We start from the raw sequence: 21,685 nt of genomic DNA, 5'->3' as shown, positions 1-21,685 counted from the left end.
AGAAAATTCTCTGCCCATTATAACAAGGAGGCTCCCTACAGATATTTAATTAATAACTGGATGAAAAAATTCAAAGAAACTGGATCAATTCATGAGACACCCAGATCAGGGAAATGTTCATCAAGGGAAGCAAATGTGGTCGAAATTGAAAGGGCATCTGATAAGAGCCCAAAGAAATCAGTGCGATGTACTGCTGCGAGTTAAATGTACCAAAAACCACAGGACACAGAATTCTAACCAGACAACTCCATACACATTTTTACAAAATTACGACTGTTTAAATGCTATAAGAAGAGGATTATCGCGCCAGGTTGGATTTCTGTCAACTGATAAAGAAAAAGGGAAAATGACACAGATGTTATTGACATGTTGAGTTTTTCAGATGAAGCAACATTCCACATAAGTGGGAAAGCTAACTGCCACAATTGCCGCATTTGGGGTACAGAGAAGCCTCAGGAAATGTGGCCACATGAAAGAGACTCACCAAAAGTTAGTGTATGGTGCATGGTTAGGAGGCATTATTGGGTCATTCTTTTTCAATGAACCCACTGTCAGGGATGAATCTTATGAATAAAACCATTTTCCAACAGGATGGGGCAACCTGTCACTATGCGACATGGGTATGAAAGGTTCTGGATGACATTTTCGCAGACAGGTGGATCAGTAGAGCAGATGCTCTTGTGTGGCCACCTTGGTCATCTGACCTGACTCCGTTAGATTTTTTCTTATGGGGTCACATCAAAACAGTCGTGTATGCTTCAAAACCTGATTCTCTTGATGAACTTAAGATTAAAACTGCACTAAAAATTATAGGCCACCCTATATAAACTGTGCATATACACTGCTTGTAAAGAAGTATACACCATAGTGTGAGGAACAAACAGCCATGGTGCCCACCTTAATAATAAGATGTAGGACCTCCTTTCATTACTATGATTGAAATAATCCAACGATGCATACTTTCACAAATGTACAATAGCGACCAAAGGGAATTTTTGAACTTTCTTCCTATATGCATGTAATGAAGTCCTCTGTGGAGGCCACTCAAGTATAATGATGTTCAGTTTCACAAACTACACAGTTGCAGCAGCAGTAGCCTTATGATGCAGTTCACTGTCTTGCTGAAGAGACAATGGTCAGTTCCATAGAAATGATGCAAAGTAGGAAGCATTGCAATGTTCAGAATGTTCAGATACCTCTCGAAGTTCAATATTTGTGGCACCACAAACAGAGGTAAGAGGCCAAACCTGGAAAAAACAGGACCACACCATCACACTGCCATCTCTGAATTTCACAGATGAGGTTACGTTATATGCTATACCCTCTACCAACCTGTCCATCTGCTCGGTAGAGGGTGTAGCATGATTTGTTGCTCTATAAGAAATTGTGTACAGTAGGATGCAGAAGCTTTCTAAGCTTCTGCATCCTACTGTACACAATTTTTGCACTACTGAAGATGATGCTGCATGTTGGTTCAGGTAATATAGGGTTTGCATATTTCACTGCAGGTAGTCCTACCACAAAAACAAATGTTGAACTTCAGTTCTGAATGTTTTTGTGCAGGTTTGTGTTCCAGTCAATGCAGAGAACTCTGCATTCAACGCATTGGCCAATGAATGGAATTTTTATATCTTATGCTAATCACGTTCAGTGAGTGGAGCAGTCCACTGCAAGTAGCACTTGTAGTACCGCCCGTGTTTCCATCTCAATATGCTATCACTGATTGTTGACCTGAGATGGCCAATTGTCAACAATTTGTCAAACAGATAGGCCTGCAACATGGCATCCTATCATAATGTCTCTTTCAAACTACACCATTTCACTCAGACACAGTTGCATTGACTTATGAGCATCATATTCCTCCAATATATACTGGCTACATGGCATGATGCATCTTGCCTGTGAGGGTGTCTGTTGACTTCTTTCCAAGCATTGTATGTATAACTCAAGTCCTTGGTTGCAAAGCAAAAAATAATCTGAATATGTCCATTTAAGTGTGTAATTAATACACATTTAAGTACATAATATGCAATTACGTGAGAAGACTATTACATCTGTCTGTCTGTCATTATATTGTCTAATGTTCCTAAAAATGTAAGTTGTGCAATTTGTTCACATAAGTGTTGAATGCTGCATTCTCGTTGATCAAAATAACAGTTTTAGCTTTTCACTAATTAGACGAGAAGTCATAGAAGCCTGAGGTAACAATCTGTCTCCAACAAACAAAACACATACATATGAGAGAATGGCTAATATACATATGTGAGAGAGGGGGGAGGAGGGAGGCAGGGTAGAATGAGATATAAATACAGGAAAACCTCGCTTAATGCGAAATCGATATGCACAATAATCAGTTGGCACAAGTGAGTGAAATGATACCATTTCCCACTTTAAGTGAGTGGTTAATCAGTTAATGCGATTCTTTTACATTATGCGCAATTTTTTGTTGCCATCCTGCAGCACTTTTCAATGTAACAGCCAGTAGGCAGTGCAGTGGGAGGTGACTGACGGCACTTGGCAGTTGACTCAAAGCTATCATCACAAGTGCATGTTCAATCTCTGTTCTCTTGCTCAATCACTTTTCTTCCATTTTGTTTTAATATCTATGAGGCTTTAATATATTCAACCCCTGATATGGAAAAGAGAAAGACTGATAAAGAAAGCTGCAGTAATAAATGAGCCGTCTGGCAGAAGGTCTTACCTCACTGTGCAAATGATTTCATTGTTTTTAATAACCCAGCTGATAACATTATTAAAGAAATCAGCCCAATTGGAAAAGAACTTGGATTTAACAAACTGGATAATGAAGATGTGAGAAACTTGCTCGATTCCCATTCAGAACAGTTAAGCGAGAATGATCTCCTTCAACTAGAAGAACAATGTGCATATGAAGAAGATAAGGAGTGTGAACAAGAAAAGAATGTTACGACTAAGAAGCTAACTGCAATAGAACTTGAGCTAGTTTTTGAATCACATTGAGCATGATAAGGAAATTTTGTTTGATGCTGATCCTGATATGGAATGAAGCTTCAAAGTCCGCGAATAAATAGTTTAATTTGTATATAATATAGTAAATTTGTTAAATAGCATGTGAGAATTCAATGAATGAGTCATCTATACGAACAATTATTCAGAGCAAAGAAAAGATTAAACAACATGGAACGAGCACCAGTTCTTATATGTCAAAAGTGATCACGAGAAATCGATCTTCTACAATGGAAAATATGGAACGCCTTCTAATGATCTGGATTGAAGATTGTAATCAGAAAAAGATTCCTTTCAAATGATAATCCAGGCAAAAGCAACAAGTCTATATGACAAAATAAAAGAAAATGAAAGCAAAAATGAAGGAGGTACAACCAGTGAAACTTTTATAGCAAGTCGCGGGTGGTTCTACAGTTTCAAAAAGGGTATGGGACTCCATAACGTAAGAATCCAAGATGAAAGCGCAAGTGCTGACACTAAAACTGCAGAATTATTTCCCAATGAATTGAAGGAGCTTATTGAGAAGGAAGGCTACACAGATGATCAAATTTTTAACGCTGACGAGACTGGCTTGTTCTGGAAAAGAATGCCATCGCACACATTTCTAGCAGAGAAGGAAAAAAACACAAGCTGGGTATAAAGTGTCAAAAGACCGATTGACACTTTTACTAGGAGGTAATGCATCAGGTGATTTAAAATTGAAGCCACTGCTAGTGTACAGAGCGGAAAACCCAAGAGCTCTTAAGGGCTTTACAAAGAACAATTTACCTGTTCATTGCTGTTTGAATAAAAAAGCGTGGGTGACTCGTTCAATTCTCGAAGACTTGTTTAAAACTTGTTTTTGTCCTGAAGTTAAAAGCTATTGTAAAAAGAATTCCTTTTAAAAATTTTCTTTTATTAGACAATGCACCAGGCCATCCAACTGTCAAGATTCATTTTTTCCCTCCAAACACCACATCAATTCTGCAGCCGATGGATCAAGGCGTTATTACCACTTTCAAGGCTTACTATTTAAGATGAACTTTTGCTCAAGCTATTAAAGCTGCAGCAGAAGAAGATTCTTGGACTTTGAGTGAATTTTGGAAGAAATTTAACATAAAAGATGCCATTCAAAATATTTATGAATCTTGGCAAGTGGCGACTCAAAGCAACTGTCAAAAATATTATGCCATATGAGAGTCATATGGCATAATATTTTGCCTCATTGTTCAAAGGGCTCAACACAGAAAGAGGAAATATCAACAAAAATTGTGCAGATGGGCAAAGATCCTGGTTTTACAAGTTTAGATTGTAACAATGTGAACGAATGTATTGATTCTCATTCAAATGATCTGGATGATGAAACCCTTTTGGATTTGGAACAACAACGTGCCTATGAAGCAGAAGATGAAGATGACCCTGCTGATGTCATGGTTGAAGAATTTTTCTTTGCTGACCTTTCAACTTTTGTGAGAAAAATCGATTAAGCTTCCGATTTCTCATAAATGCCGACCAGAATTTGGAAAGAAGCATTAAAGTGAGACAAAGTCTCAATAATGCCATCAAATGCTACAGAGATCTAGTACTTAAAGAGACAAAGAAGACAAGTATGGTTCAACGAACACTCATACATTTTGGCCATTTTCTTCTGGGATTAATATTTCTAATTGTATGTTCCAAGATATTAGTTATTATTTATAATAAATTAGACCACTATATCTTTTCCGTAATATGTTAAGCTCAGTAGCCTGTCAAGGCCAAATAACACGGTTTCATTAAAAACAATGCTATCTATGATAATGCAGTTGATCCCATCTACAGTCTCTATGATTGTCAACTGTGTATGTTCATTTGCAGGGTGAAAACCAGAATTTCCAAAAAAACTGCCATCCATATAATAAACTTTCAGTTGAAAAGTCAGAGATTCTTCACACCATCCTAGACAATATTGGACTAGGGTCTTTCCAACCAAAGGGCATCACTGTTATCAAATGATCAATCTAATCATTTGTCAACATTCTAATGAATAATAACAATGGATGACTTGTATAAAAAGCACGTTGTTGGAAAAATTTTCACGTAGCATATTATGCAACTTCAGTGTATAAACTGTCCGCGCAGTTAGCATAGTGGCTATGCACTTTGCAACCATATGCATGGGGAAGGAGGTCTTGGATTCGATTCCCGTCGCTGACGTGAGGAGATTCAGGATCTTCCGCAGCCATAACCAAGTTAGCCAGTCTTGGGTGTGGACAGCAGGTTTTTTCCCCCAGTTTATCTGGAGTTTTTCATCCCGCAAGCAGGCAAACCGGCCCCATGAACACATGGCTCTACAGCCATAAATACTTAACCCCCCCCCATGAGGGGACGAGGGAGAAAAGGGAGGAAACTCCATATGAATAAATAAATAAACAGTGTATAAACTGGAACAACAAACACATATCACAGGAGGATTAATAGTGGTAACACAAAATCATGAATCTTATTAGAGCAGCTGTATAATTATAACTGAATTCTTAGCAATGGGCAGATTTCTAGTATAACTGTGGTCTGTCCTATTTTGGCTATCCAAGGAACTTGAAGCTGTTCACAAGAGACACCAAAACGGCATTTAAGTGTTATCAGCCAGAATAATCTACTTGCAAAACATGCTCTCATTTTTAAGCAGGGGGATTCTTTAGAGCAAAAGTCCTACCAAGAGTAGGTTTGTGGAAAGAATGTAAGAAAGGTGCATTACTACAATGATCTAACCCAGGGCTGTCCAAAACACTACTTGCGGGCCGGATGTGGCCTGTGGCATAATTTTGTGCAGCCCGCCTGTGGGTTTTGATTTTCACGAGCGAAAAAATAAAATAATTGCTTAAGGGTCAAAGCTGTATAACTGAGAGGAGACCTCCACATAGACTTTAAAGGAATGCGGAGAACCGACCAGGGCTTCTGACCTAATGTCCAATCCTCACCTTCTCATGGTGCACCCTGTTGGGTATCTACCTGGATACTGAACAAACGAGGATGGGCTGGCATGGGATTTAGCTGACCAAATTGTATTCTTATTGGCTTAAACCAATATAGAAAATGATGGTACAACATGACAGAATTTCATGCTGGCTGGAACCAGGGCGAACAGCAAAAAGGAACAGAACAAATATGAAAGCACACCCCCAACTCAACTTCACCAGAGTTAAAGATCGGTACTATCAACATAAAAAGCCTGAATGGAGCTAGCTGAGGGATTAGATAAGTACCAGATCGACATAATTGGGGTGACTGAAACAAAAAAGATAAAAACTGGCGAGATCTTTCTGAGCAATAAATACAAAATGTTATATTCAGGTAATGACAATCAAGGAAAAGAAGGAATAGTCATAGTATTCAACACAAAATACGAGACTAATCTTCTTGAATGGCAGGCAGTCTCAAGTAGAGTGATGTGGGCAAATATCAGAATGGGGAATTGGACAATGAGACTTATTTGTGCCTATAGTCCCACAGAAGGTTCTACTAAGGTAGAAGTGGAGGAATTTTTTAGAAAAAGCAACTGACACAATGAAAAAGGAAAGTTGGTCCTTGTTTGGGATTTAAATAGCAGAGTAGGAAATGACTGTCAGGCATACAAAAATATTTTGGGAAAATTTGGAGAAAAGAGCAAAGCCAATAATAATGGCAAATACCTGTTGGATTTCTGCTCAGGACGAGGACTGGTTATTACTAACACCATGTTCCAACATAGAAATGTGCACAAATTCAGAACTCCATGGTGGACACAGGAAGTTAAAGAAGAATGCACATCAAAAGTTCCTGGCAAATAAGTCAGCTTTTGCTCTTAGAGAATACAGAGACAAATGTAAGAAAGAGAAACACTGTGTAAAACTAGCTAAACAAAAGTCATAGGAAGACCTTGGCAAGAACATAGAAAATAAATATCAAGAAGGTGGTAAGATATTCTCAAGGTTGTTGAAGAAGCTTAGAAATGGAGGAAAGAGTACTGTAAAAGAAGTTACAGATGATAAAGGTGACATAAAAACAGGAGATAAAGGTATCCTTGAAGTATGGATTAATTACTTCGAAAAATTGCTAAATGAAACAAGCAGTGATAGCACAGTGGTAAAAAACACTCAACAGGCATAAAGTCAGGAATACATATCCATACTTAGTAGAAAAAGCCATCCAAGGCTTGAAATGTGGAAAGGCAGCAGGAGTAGATGATATTCGACCAGAAATGCTGAAGTATGGTGGTATAAAAGTCTTACAGTGGCTGCACTGCATAGTTCAGAAAACTTGGAGAGAGGGCCGAATTCCCAATGATTGGAGTAGAGCTCTCATACCCATATATAAAAAGGGAAATAAAACTGAATACGAGAATTACAGAGGTATTTCCCTACTGAGTGTTACTGGCAAGATCTATGCAAGTATACTTGAAAAACAGTCGAGAAGAATTGTGGAAGAAAAGCTTGGTAAAGAGCAAGCTGGATTGAGGCCAATTAGAGGCTGTCAGGATCAGATTTTAACTTTACGACAAATAGTTGAGAAAGCATGGGAAAATAACAAAGATCTATATTTAAGTTTTAGTCAATTTGGAAAAGGCATATGACAAGGTGCCAAGAGAGAAGCTATTCCATACACTACAGCTATATGGTGTCAATGCGGCATTATATCAAGTAATACTTAGTCTTTATTTGAGTTGTAAGTCAGCAGTTAGAATTGAAGGAAGTACAGGAAGGTGGTTTAATGTTAAATCTGGTGTGAGACAAGGATGTACATTATCCTCTCTGTTATTCATTATATCTATATGGATCACATTATGAAGTAAAGTGGTATTAAACATGATATCAAAATTGGAGATGTTAATGTCAGCTCTTTGCTTTATGCAAATGATGTTATACTTCTAAATAAATCTGCTACAAGTTTGCAAGATTCCCTGACTAAATTGAATAACTGTTGTAATAGATATGGTATGAAGGTCAGCATTAAAAAGACAAAGACAATGAAAATAGGTAGAATTGTTGAAAATGTCAACTGTGTTGTGAACGGGGAACCTGTGGAACAAATAAAACATTTCAGCTACTTGGGCACGATTTTTACTGAAGATGGTAAATTAAATATAGAAATAGACAACAAAATCAACAAAGCTGATATGGTTGGAAGTCAATTTAATAAATTCATATGGAATAAGAGAGAAATTAGTCGGAACACTAAATTAGCTGTACACAAGACAGTGTTCAAACCAGTTTTAACTTATGCATCTGAGAGCTGGGTCAGAAGTAAAACACTTCACCAAAGACTAGAGACCGCAGATATGAGAGTCCTGAGAAAGATTAGAGGCGTGAACAGATGGCATCAATGGCAATATCATATTAAAAACGAGGATATTAGGAAAGAACTTGACATTGTCGGCATCCAGGAATGCGTTAGCAGAACTAATCTCAGGTGGTATGGTCACTTAAACAGAATGGGTGAGGAAAGATTAGCAAAACAAGTGTTCTCTGCCAGGTTGGCAGGAAAACGACCCAGAGGAAGACTAAGATATAGGTGGATTGATACAGTGCAATGTGCCTTAGACGATATAAATATAAAATCTGATAATGATAATATTGGAGTCTTGACAAGTAACAGACTGATTTGGAGGAAAATTGTAGATAGGAAGTTAGTAATGATGTAAATTTTTCATTTAGTACTATCATATCCTGTACACTCCTTGAGGGTACATGTCAGGAATTTGATGATAATGATGATGATATACCCACATGCTTTTCAAATCAAATAATAGATGTATCAAAGAAGCGTTCTTATACTGTTTTGCTTCAACAAGAATGCGCTTGGCGCTCAAGGGGATGGTGAGCCCGCGATTAGTGTTGTTCGTTTGTTCTGCTATCGAAGTAGTGTTGTTCATGTTCACCAAATTACTACACACCATTGTGATGCAGCCCTTGGTAATGCGGCTCTCGGATTACCTAGGGTTGGACAGGGTACCTAGGCCTGATCTAACCAAAACAGATTTAATGGATTATGTTTATCCCCATTATTGGAAGCAGGGCATTGCTAATCTAAGTTTTTTTTCCTCCCCTTAAAAAAACTGAAATTCCTAAAGTATTATCCATTTAGGATTTCAGTTATAATTAACATTAACACTGGAAACATGATATAGTTTGCTGCAATGCAGTGGAGTCTGATTGACAGTACAAATATTAATATAATTTTTTTACTGCTATTCATATTGTTAAATTTGTAATGTGTTTCTGAAATGAATTACCTTAATACAATGATAATAAAAATTAATAATTTGAAAATTTATTCTATCAATTAGATTAGTATTTTTCTCCTTATAAGATGCACCATTATATTGGACGTATCACATTTTACATATAGAATTTTTGGAAAAATATTCTTCGCAGTACAAGACACACAAATTATGCATCATATTTTTCATGTAAATACTGTATGCCCACAGATGCGAGACCCTTTGACACTTGTGTGCATGTCAGAAGAAGGAGAATCTAGTCTGATAATAGGGTAATCAATCCATATTGTGGGATGAGTTATTATTATTACATATTGGAAAATTAATTTTTCTTTTATGATCATTGTAGTTTTTAAAGTGGTAACTATTTTGCTTGTATAACATAATAAATTTAGTACCACCTTACCCCAGTCCTGAAGTTACTTTCAGGTGCAAACTTTGTTTGCTCACACTTGGATAAAGGATTAAACTAAATTTATTATACTCTAACCAAGTGAAAAATAAACTTTCAACATGCTTGTATAACAGTTGGAAAATTTTAAGTAAAAAGCACGTGATTTCGCGTGCTGGTGACCAATTCATACATCCTTTATTTCTTTCTCCCCTTCAGCATGAATTGCCTATTCTTGGCAATCTGCCAGACTGGGGTCTATGATCTGTGGGCATACAATATTAATTTTTTTCATTTAAAATTTCAATATATGTATTATCTGTTTATTAGATTAAAAAACAATTATTCTTACAAATCATTACAAAATGTAGTATATAATAATATAAATAAAATAATTTTCAAAACTTCGTTAATCTTTTCAAATCTCTATTCATCTTCACTCTCAAAATTTTCTGAACTTGATTCATTATCAAAAACTGAGTCATCGCTGTCTTGAAATAATAAGTCATCCTCCGTACTGTCAAGAGAATTACTAATGCCACACGTTTGAAAAGATTTTATAATAATTTTAGGTTTCACTTCATTCCATTAACTATTTACCCTTTCTCCTAACTGTACATGTTTTCTCAAAAATTTGGAGATTGCATCCAATTGACCCATTTTTTTCCTCATAAATCCTTTAAATGGTTTGTTTATTTATACATCTAAAGGTTCAAGTGCAGAGGTGAGTCCTTCTGGGATGACAGCTATTTTTGTGTCAATTTTGCAAAGTTCATTCTTAACAGCTTCAGTTTTACATCATTAACACCAACTGGCTTTCCTCTTCCAGTTGCACAGATCTTGCAGGCAGAGATGTTGAAACAATCGTCACCAATGCCCTTGCACAACTTGTTCACAGGCCAACCAGAATACCAGATAATCCGAAAGACTCCCCAAACACCCTAGATCTCTTCCTCACCAACAATCATTCCATATATGCAGTGAATGTAGTGGGTCCCTTAAATCTTACCACATCTCCTCCTCCCCCATGCAACAACGTTGACACAGCCACTCCCATACAACAGCGCTTCCCAAACTGTGGGCCGTGAAATAATGAAAAGAAATTAAAAATGTTTTAAGACTAAGTGTTCCATATCAAATGTGTATGTAAGATGCTAAAAATGTAATATTTGCATTTGATTTTTGCAATATTCGCTGTGTATGTTTTGCAGTGAATATAAATACCATAAATATTATAATAATTATTACGATTATTTCGTACGTCTGTATTAAGATTTTTTTTTTTTCAATGGGGGCTGTGAAATATTTTAATTTTTTCAAGGGGGACTCGGCATCCATAACTTTGGGAAGCACTGCCATACAAGTTTGGCATTATAACAGTGCCGTGTGGGACAGCCTCCACAACTTCAGTGCTTCATTCCGATGGTTGAACTATTGCTTCTGGCCTTGCAACCCAAACGTATCACCAAAAATAATAATATAATATTAAAATAATAAAAGTAATCCTCACTGGCATGGAAACATACATCAACTCTCCACACTTTTCTGAACTACCATATCCTAACTAAACCCTGGCTCACCAAAAGATGTGCCAAGGCTGTACGAATGAAAAATCAAGCATACCACAACTGGCTTACATCAAAAAATTCATCTTCTTCATCCTCCTTCAATGCTTATACCCAAGCCTAAAATAGATGCAAGAAAACTATCATTGTTTCCAAAACAGAATTTGAATGGGCAAAAAGCAGGAAACTTGCAGCCTGCCCAAATGACAACGGTACCTTTTGGTCTCTTGCCAAAGCAATTGGTCATAACTTCTGCCCAACACTATTCCCACCTCTATCATATACAGATGGCTCTATTGAGTGGGTGATGACTCATCATCACCCACAGAAAAAAAAACAATCTCCTGGCTTCACACTTTGCTTCCAATGTACACGTAATTGACAATGATAAATGCCCCCCCCCCCCCCAACCATTCCAGATGCCCAACATACAATGCCCATATATCCTTTTGCCAGAAAGAAATCAGAAAAATACTGTTCAAATTAGACAAAAAAAGTCTCCTGGCTGTGATGGTATTTCTCCAATTGCAATGAAAGTTTGTGCACCAGAACTGACTCCTATCCAATGTTGCCTATATATGCTCTCTTACTCCACTGGTATCTATCCCACAGCCTGGAAATTGGCCTATATTCAACCCATTCCCAAGAAGCATGACAAATCATTGCCATCTAACTACCTCTCCTATCACACTCACCTCAGTCCTGTCTAAAGTAATGGAAAAAATTTTCAATTCCAAACTACTACACTACCTCGAAGGCAGCCACCTAAAAAACGACTGTCAGTATGGATTCCGTCACCGTTGATCAACAGGAGATCTGCTCACATATGTCATCCATCTCTGGACAAATGCCATGGAGAAGTTTGGTCAATCTCAAGTGGTTGCACTTGATATCTCCAAAGCTTTTGACTGGGTCTAGCACAAAGGCTTACTAAGCAAACAGGCATCGTTTGGTCTGCCTCACATCTTCTGTAGTTGGATTGCCAGCTTTCTGTCTGGATGCACACAATGTGTGATGATTCCTTATCCTCTCACCATTCAACTAATGCTAGGGTTCTACAAGGTTTTGTCCTCTCACCATCCTCTTTCTGCTATATATATCAACGACCTACTTCAGTGACCAACCCAATACACAGTTTTGCAGATGACAGTACATTGCACTCCTCCCTTTCATTTGCTAAACCTTACTCTACACAACTCATCTCAACCTAAAGAACATCAACCACTATTTCTTTCAATTCTGATCTCCAAGCCATCCTCCAATGGGGTTCAGATAACCTCATCAATTTCAATGCTAATAAAACCAGTTCTGTCTTATTTCTCACAAAAAAGAACCATTTTCTCCCAGTCTTACTTTTGACAACACCCAAATTTCCAGATAAGATAAGATTTCTCTTCTCATAATTATCCTGACATCAAGTCTCTCCTGGCATAAACACATCACAACCAATGCATCCTCAGTTTCTAAAAAACTAGGATTTCTCTTTCACTCAAGACATTACTTCACCTCTGAACAGCTGTTAACCTTATACAAATCACAAATCCGCCCAGCTATTGAATATTGCCCCCACTTTGGAGTGGAGCTCCTGAAAGCTCTCTCAAAATCAAATGCTTGACTCAATACAGAGGAGATCAATTAGACTTGTTAATGACCCGTCTCTTACCAACTCACTCATCCTACTTTGGCACAAATGTTTGGTTTCTGCAATATATGTATTCTATAAATATTTCCATGGAAATATTTATAGAATACATATATATAAATATTTCCATGGGAAATGTCCATCTGAAATAGCATCAATAATTTAGTACTTAGCTTGTAGGAACACGAGCAGCTGCTGCTCAACATCCCTTCACAGTGCACCTTGAAACCAACAGAACAAGTTTCTTTTCCTCCTCCTCCATCCCTGTTACTGCTGTATTGTGGAACAGTCTTCCCCCTGATGTGCATTCCAAGGAATACAATATAGTCTTTTAAATCAAATATAAGCAAGTTACTCCTTTCCCAACCCACTATCTATATACAGTGTTTATGCACTATATCAACCAACCTCTCATGTATGGACCCAACATTTAAAAAAAAAAAATCTAAACTGATCCCATACATGGCAGTTTCTGACATAAACTGCCAGGACATCCAAGACCACGCCTTCTTTATCCGTAACTTCATCTCTTCCTCATCCATCCTTTTGGATGTATATGAATGTAAATCCCTTTGGGAAGTTTTTCTTTTAAAAATTAAAAACGGTGGCAATTTTGTTCCATCCACACAGCATAACAAAACAACAGTATAGTGGGTTTTTTCTCAACCAGAAGTTTTAACAATAATATTTTCTTTTACCTTTGTAGTCAACAGTCTTGTTTGAGAGCACATCAAAAGTCAGAGGAACTTCATCCATATTAGATATTTGTGAAAGTTCAAAATTTTCTTGTTTACTAGCATTTATGATGAATCTGTGAAACTCAATAACTTTGTTTTCAAATTTATCTGGCATTTTCGTTTTTGCACGCATGCATAAATTATTTCTCTTCACAAATCTACAGCACCATAATAGCGAACCCTGTAAAATCGATGATATATCTTTCTGTTGCCAATAATTTTGTTCGTTGAATAATCATTTTTGTAGATAAACAAGAATCCAATCTTCTTTGATCCATTATCCAAGTTTTTTAATTCATTTTCTGGCCATTTTCACGTTTTCTGTGGAGACTGTATTTTTTAGAATTCACTTCTATTAATTGTTGCTCTTGTTTCCTCCAGTTTGTACCATTTTTCTGTAGGCAGAGACCTAAAGTGCCGCTCTGCTGCCCTATTGCCAATGTATTTTGCATACTCAATCAGACTATGCTTAAATGCAATTGTATAGCCATGTCTATTTTTCGTAGAATCAATGGGTTATAAAAAAAAAATTAAATATAATGATGTATCAATTAATGTAATAAAAATAAATAATGTAATAGTTTAAATGCATCACCATACAACTATTCAAGCTGATCACACATTACTGACATGCGATAATGCACCAGTTATGGTGCATTATCGCATACATAAAAAAACACCTTGTTGTATAAGACCCACCAGTTTATAAGATGCATCCTAATAAAATTTCAGATAAATTTTAGGTGCGAAAAATACAGTAATTAAACAATGTCCTTTTTTGATTCCTTCATCGAAAGAAAGTACAGTATATGCACCAAAAGACAGCAAAGCAATAACTGCTTTGCTGTCTTTTAGTGTTCTAGTCTTTTTCTTTTTCTGTTCAACAGAAAGTTTTAGTCTTTTTCTGTTCAACAGAAAAAGTAATAACATTCTATAGTAATAATTGTTAGCACATGACCAATATAAAGTTATTATTAAAACATTAATTAATATGAAAGTATTAATTATATTTTTGTAAGTTTATTGTAAAAATACAATTTCAAAAGAATTAAGTTTTTTTTTTTTTTACTTTTTTTTTTTTTCATATCTTCATACATTTCTTAGTAGCAGGTCCAAGTTTCTAATGATGTATTTGCATTGTAGAAAATCTAAGCATTTCCCTCTTCCCTATTTTGATTCTGAATCCAAATTGTTAAGCAGAATTCCATTTCTTCGATGCTAATATTTCCTTTTTATCACAGACATTTCAGTCTGTAGTAAAAAGGAAATAGTTCCTTTTATTGCAAAAGAAATTTGCAAAGCAGGCACCATGAGTATAATTACAAATTTTTGTTTGTTTTTTAAATTGCTGCAACTCTTAAAACAACTGACATTATAAACACAACCAATGTGAAGTAAGTAATTTACTGCTTTAAGATCAGTTAATTATTTCCAGTTTAGTTTCTAGTGAAATCAATCTAATTTCTTTGCCAATTTTAGAACTTTCACAATCCTTATATCTGCTTTTTTTTTTTTTTTTTTTTTTTTTTTTTACATTTCAAGGCTAATAAAAAAAAATCCAGAAATAGCTACATATACTGTTCTGTTTTTTTTTTTTATTACCCTTGAAATGCACGTGCAGTAATAATGTGTGGAGTATGTTCAGCAACTGAAGATGATTCAATTATGGCATGGAAAGGGAAAGGAATTGTTGGACTAAACTCCATTATGCATTATAAAACATCAACTTCAAGAGATGCCAAACATATGGAAGCGCAGGATTCTGCATTCATTACATCTATTGGAGTAGCAATTTATTAGTCCATGCGATGTTCATAAATATAAATTGTTCACACCATGAAACTTTGTAAGTAGATGTTTGACTGTATATGCAAATTTTGAGTATTTCTCATATATTAAACAAATTGTTAAACTTACTTGTTTTTTAACCCACAGGTGTTTTCCTACGTTACATCCGACCTGATCTAAGAAGTTGTCAAAATCAGTTGTTTTCTTTATACAACAGGACCAATATTTCATTCTAAGGGGGAAAACAAAGGCTATTTTACATTATTTCACATTATACCTAACATATCATGGCAAATAAAGTACTTAAAGTGTAGCTGAAAAAACATACTAGTGCTGATTTTTAATCGAGCATCTAAACTGGTCTAGCCTTTACTTGAATTCCAGTAAATAATAAAGCACATCACATTCATTATTATTATTATATTGACACCTCTAGGGAGTCCAATGACTCATCGAAGGGAGGGCACCTACTCTACAGCTCTCTGCCTCCACCACTCATTTCACCAACTACAACGAACAGCAACTACAATCATCATCTACACCAACGCCACCTGCTGCCCACCACCACTAGTATTTCCACAGACAATCACAAGATCCATGCCCACAGTGGGATTCGAACCCACAGCCTTTTAGCTGGAGAGTGGATATGCTAACCACTCGGCCAACCAGGCTGGCAAAAACTCTGCTATCTCCATATGAGATCGGCTAAGTCGCCTTCAATTGAAAAAGGCCATACAAAGATTCCTCCCATCATAACAAGAAATGAATGCAAGTCTTTTCTAATCGAAGGGCGCAATGTTCCGCTGTTCTTCCAATTGAGCTACGGAAGAGCTTAAACTTTCCGTCGAGCTGGAGTAGTAGAAATGAATTTTTAAATATATTTAATTACATAAATCCTAAGATATAATTATGCAGACACATACAGTGAAACTAACTGAAGCTTTCCTAAATATGTGCCGTGTTTTTAGCAAACAGCTTAATAAGAACCAACATGTTTAGTAGATAAAACCACAAACTAAACTCACTGACAAGTAAATGAAGAACATCAATTCATTAAAACACAATTATATTTCACTATCAGTCTCTGCCAGCATCATCAATAAAACAATATATAAATTTAAAATAAGTTGAAATAAGACAGAATAATGAATCCACACAAGCCATTGCTCGAAATGTGCTATCAAATTGACTTAATCTATTTAATCAAGCATTGGCAGATCCATGATTAAATAGATTAAGTCATTAAGTATAACTATGCTGAAGTTATCCATCCATTTTGCTGGTAGGTACAAATATTATATTCATTCATATAACCAAATTTATTTTTGGTAATTATGCATTAGAATCCCATGTTCTGTACAATGAGGATTAACTATATCCTCATATTTACAACTAAAAGCAACATTAAAAATTAGTTTTCATAATGCTTATGAATGCAATAACAACCAGATGCATCACAACTAACCATTGCACATACAACTGTTCATGACTGGAATTTGAATACTTTAAAAAGAGAAGAAAAATATATTCAAATTAAGTGGATATTGAATCCAACATAATTGCATAGCCGAATATAGAGACTATAAAAGTTTCGGCGGATACAAGCGTACGCCAACCTTTCATGACAGGGCAACTCATAGTAAAGGTGGAGCAAGCTCCGATCACTGTCCTTAGTATTTTCCCATAATGTAAAATGCATCTCCTAGGACAGTGGTGGCGAACCTTTTTATGTCCGCATGCCAAAAATTTACCAATCGATTTGCTGATGTGCCGGGCAGTTTTTAATATGGGAACAATTAATAGAAAATTAATCTAATTTAATTATTTATTTATAAAATGTATATTTATTTATTTATATTTTATAAATAATATTTTATTTATAAAATATATATATTTTATATATATTTATATAAATAAATAAATATACATATTTTTATTTATTTATTTATATATAAATTTATAATGTTCCTGTGCAAGCCCAAATGAGATAGCTGCTCAAAAGAGAGCAGCTGTCTTCATGTTGCTCTCTGGTGTAAAACAAAATTTAACTTGTACATATTTTAATATTATAATAATTTATAAGCATATAAAAAGGATATCACCTGTAAATCATTGACGTGCCATAAGTTCGCCATCTATGTCGTAGGAGATGTATGATGTTATACATTATGGGGGGAGGGAGGTCACTACCCAGACCGGTTTCAACCTTTTTTGAGGTCTCATCAGGGGGAGCTAGACCAAGAATACTCATAATGAAGTGATGCAGAACTTGTATATATGCATGCAGATCCTTGGTCTAGCTCCCACTGATGTGAACTCAAAAAAAGGTTGAAACCGGTCTGGGTAGTGACCCCCCCCCCCCCATAATGTATAACATCATATATCTCCTAGGAGTTGTGTTTTACATTATCGGAAAATACTAAGGACTGTGTTCGGAGCTTGCTCCACCTTTACTACGAGTTGCCCTGTCATGAAAGGTTGGCGTATGCTTGTATCCGCCGAAACTTTTATAGTCTCTATATTCGGCATGAAACTCTTGTAGTTTCTATATTCAGCTATGAAATAATGTTGGATTCAATATCCACTTAATTTGAATAAATTTGTATTGCCGAAGTGAAGCCTTTTGGCTCTCTTTATCAGTGAAGAAAAATGTTTTTTTAAAAAAAAACATTAGATAAATGATGCCAACAAACAGCATTGCCAGAAGCTACATGGAAGCCTGTAGATGTGTTTCCTCCACTTGTCAATGTTTTTAGTATATATACTAAATATCTGATTAAAAAAAAAAAAAATAGCGTGCAGCTTTGAGTACTGTGCTAAACACTGAAATACTTACTATTAACATACAGGTAATAGACAAAAAAACCTGAAACAGTGACACGTTTTAATTTAATACGGTGTGGGTCTGCCATGGTCGTCTAAGTATGGCCTGTATTCTTTATGGGAGAAACTGTCAATGTCTGGAACTCAACAGGAGGAATTTTACACCATTTGTCAACATAAACTGGATCAATTCGCCTTTTGTTCTTTGGAGGTTGGAAACGTTGCCTGACAGTTCACTCCAAAATATTCCATAAATATTCTATAGGATTGAAGCCTGGCAATTGGGATGGCCATGGCAGACAGCACACCTCACTGTCATATTCTGCAAACCACTGAGTGACCACATTTTCTCGATGAATGGGACCATTATCCATTTGAAACGTGGCTGGCTGTGTAGGAGAAAGGTGTATCAACATGGGATGAGGATGATCACTTAAGATTGAAAGATAATGTGCAGCATCTACTTTGCCTTTCAATACAAGTGGACCCAATCCCTGCCACGAGAATGTGCCCTAGACCATTACAGAACCAACAAATCCTCACACAGTTGGAAACAAGCACTATGGCTGGTAAGCTTCCTTCAGATGTGCAACACACATATTTGTCTGTTTGTAGCAAAAAGTGCAAATGTGGATTCATCAGACCATATCACATCCCTCCACTGTTGTGTAGTCCATTGCCTGTCATCTTTGCACCGTTATATACAATGACGATGGGAGTGATCAAAGGCTTATGTAAGGCAACCCAACTGTGATATCTAACTATGTAGTTCCAAGTGCAGAGTTTTTGTTGAAATGGGTTTCTCACTACTGGTGTTGAATCTTTCGCAAATTGCTCAGCAGTATTCTCCCTATTTTTTGTGGTATAGTGCACTAATGCTTGAATGTCCCTCTCTTGCAGTAAGCTCTTTCATTCACTATTCCAGGGGTGTTCAACCCATCGATTGCAGAGCGATTTTTGGTCGATCTCTTGTGTATTCCTCCTTACTTACAAATTTAATTAAAACTGAAAACATAATATTTTATTTATCATTATTTTGTATTATTTTTAATAAGTGTATTGCTATTGTTTATTTATTTTTTGTTAAAATTGTCAAATCAGTAATTTTCTTATAAGTCTGGGTAAAAGAATTAATTTGGATCAGTGGAAGTCAAACAGTGAGCCGAGTGAATACAATTATAAGCAAAGTGTAAAAACTTGATTGTAGCTTAAATATTAAATATTCCAAAGCACATTACATCGATTTTTTTACTTAGGTTAAGTCCCATCTGAATACTGTAAAAAAATAAACTTTGTTTGTCTCGATATAGTTTGTATTAGATGTTTTTGTAAATAATTAGCACCTCCGTAGCGCAATTGGAAGAACGACGGTACATTGCGCCCTTCGATTGGAATAGGCCTAAGTTCGATTCTCGTCGCGACGGGAGGAATCTTTATCTGGTCGATTTCAATCGAAGGTGAGTTAGCCGATCTCATATGGAGGTAGCAGGGTTTTTTCTCCCGGAAACTCGGGTTTTTCATCCCGCATACATACAAATCGGCCCTTCAGAACACACGCAATTTACAGACAAAAATTACTAGTTGTGGTGGTGTTGGAAGTGGGCGGTAGATGGCGTTGATGGAGATGATTCGTAGTAGAGGTTAGGTGTAGAGAGAATTGTAGATATCCTCCCACGATGAGTCTTCGGACTCCTTGGAGGTATCAGGAATAATAATAATAATAATAACTCTTTTGAAGCCAACTGTATATACTGCTTTAATAAGAATATGTTAGAGTGTTAAAAACAAAGGCAATGTTTTTGTTGCCGAAGCTGTACATGGTAGCAATAGAAAGATTGTTATTGAAACTTGTATGTGTGAGAAAGGCTTGCAGGCTCTAAGTGTAAACATCTCCGAAGTCAGTCAGAAAGGGTTCAAACAACTTTCCAATGGCCGGCAACTTACAATAAAAAAAAAAGTGGAGGAGAACAAAAGGCGTGCCGAACTTGAAACTTAAGATGAAAGATTCATACCAATTCTTTGGGGACTGCCAAACTTCAAGCGAGGTCTCAGAGGAGGCCTAATAAAAAGGCACTGAAGCAAGCAGAAGGGATCCCGGTTCCAGAATTGCTATCAGAGAGGAGGCCTCCAGTCCAGAGTCGGCGTCAAAGAGACTGTCGGGATCCAAGTTGCTTGAGAGACAAGTTTCTCGCTTTCAGAAAGGAGCTTCTCAGTTCGAGACTACTTCTAGGCCGCAGACAAGGTTTCAAATTGCTGAAAGGAAGAGTTCCAATTGCCAGAGTAAAGTTTCCAGGCCAGGTTAATGTCACATATTCACCAGTGTGTTGTGTTTTCATTACAATTTGATGAATCAAACGACTTCAATGATATTGCTCAGTTAATGGTATTTATTCGCATGGTATTTCAAGATTATTCAAGTAAAGAACTTTTGAAAATTATAATGTTATTGGGAAGGACTAGAGGAGAAGACATTTTTTCGGCATTTGATGAATTTGTGAAACAACACAAACTTCCACTTTTTAAACTTGTGTCTATTACTACTGATGGTGCTCCTGCAATGATAGGTAATAAATCAGGGTTCATTTCATCATGTAAAAACGATGACAAATATCCAGATTTTTTAACATACCACTGTATTATTCACCAACAAGTACTGTGTAGTAAAAGATTAAACACAAATGATGTTTTGGATATTACATTTAAAATTGTAAATTCTGTTCGAGGAAAAGCCCTGCAACGGCAGTTGTTTAAATTACAGGCAGATGATGATAGGGAACTTCTGTTGTACAATAATGTTCGCTGGCTCAGCAGAAGTCAATTTTTAGAAAGATTTCTTGTATTAATTAACGATATAAAAAAATTTTCTTGATGAAAAAGCAGATATTTATCCACAATTTAGTGATAAAAGATGGTTGTTACACTAATCATTTTTAGTAGATTTCTGTATGAAATTAAGCAATTGAAATTTAGAGTCACAAGGTAGAGATAAAAATTTAATTGACATGTTAAGTTCAATAAAACTTTCCAACAATACTTACTTTTATTAAAGAAAAATATAAATAACTGCGAATTTAGACATCTCCCATATTTATTAAAATTTTTTGAACAAAATTAAGAAATGCTATGATTTAAAAGAATTTATTCGTGAAATAGAATTAGTTGAGGAAGAAATAAATTCAAGATTTAAAGATTTTAATAAAACTGAAATGATTGTATATGACAGTCATAAAAAATCAATTAAGAAACCAAATTACAAATGATCATTTCAATGATTGTCTGCGATTGGCCACTTCTTCATATCAACTAGACTATGAAAATATTGTGAAATCCAAACAATGCCAAATTTCACATTAACTTTTTTTTCTTTTTAATCAACCAGCATTTCCTGTAACTTGTGAGTTTGTAATCAATCTGTTGTTTTTTTTCTAACTTTGGTTTTCCAAAATAGAGAAATAAATATTTTATCCCAATATATTTGTTTTTTTGTTGTATATTTTAAAAGTGATAAATAAATTTTTAAATACACAAATAAAGTTT

General features: G+C 35.8%; 1 protein-coding gene across 1 annotated transcript in view; it reads right to left on the bottom strand.

The window, feature by feature from the left end:
- Nucleotides 1-21,685, bottom strand: part of mora (cysteine and histidine rich domain containing protein) — a 316,465-nt gene that overhangs the window by 39,868 nt on the left and 254,912 nt on the right. Inside the window, exon 8 of the mRNA XM_090396942.1 lies at nucleotides 15,455-15,557. Coding sequence (XP_090253068.1) covers nucleotides 15,455-15,557 — 103 coding nt within the window. The remainder of the gene's footprint in view (nucleotides 1-15,454; nucleotides 15,558-21,685) is intronic.

This window comes from Typopeltis vanoorti, chromosome 8, assembly GCF_054136105.1.
Source record: "Typopeltis vanoorti isolate ZY-2024b chromosome 8, IOZ_Tvanoo_1.0, whole genome shotgun sequence".
NCBI lineage: Eukaryota > Metazoa > Arthropoda > Arachnida > Uropygi > Thelyphonidae > Typopeltis > Typopeltis vanoorti.
Note: the sequence above shows the minus strand (reverse complement) of the source record. Positions and strands in the feature narration are given on the sequence as shown.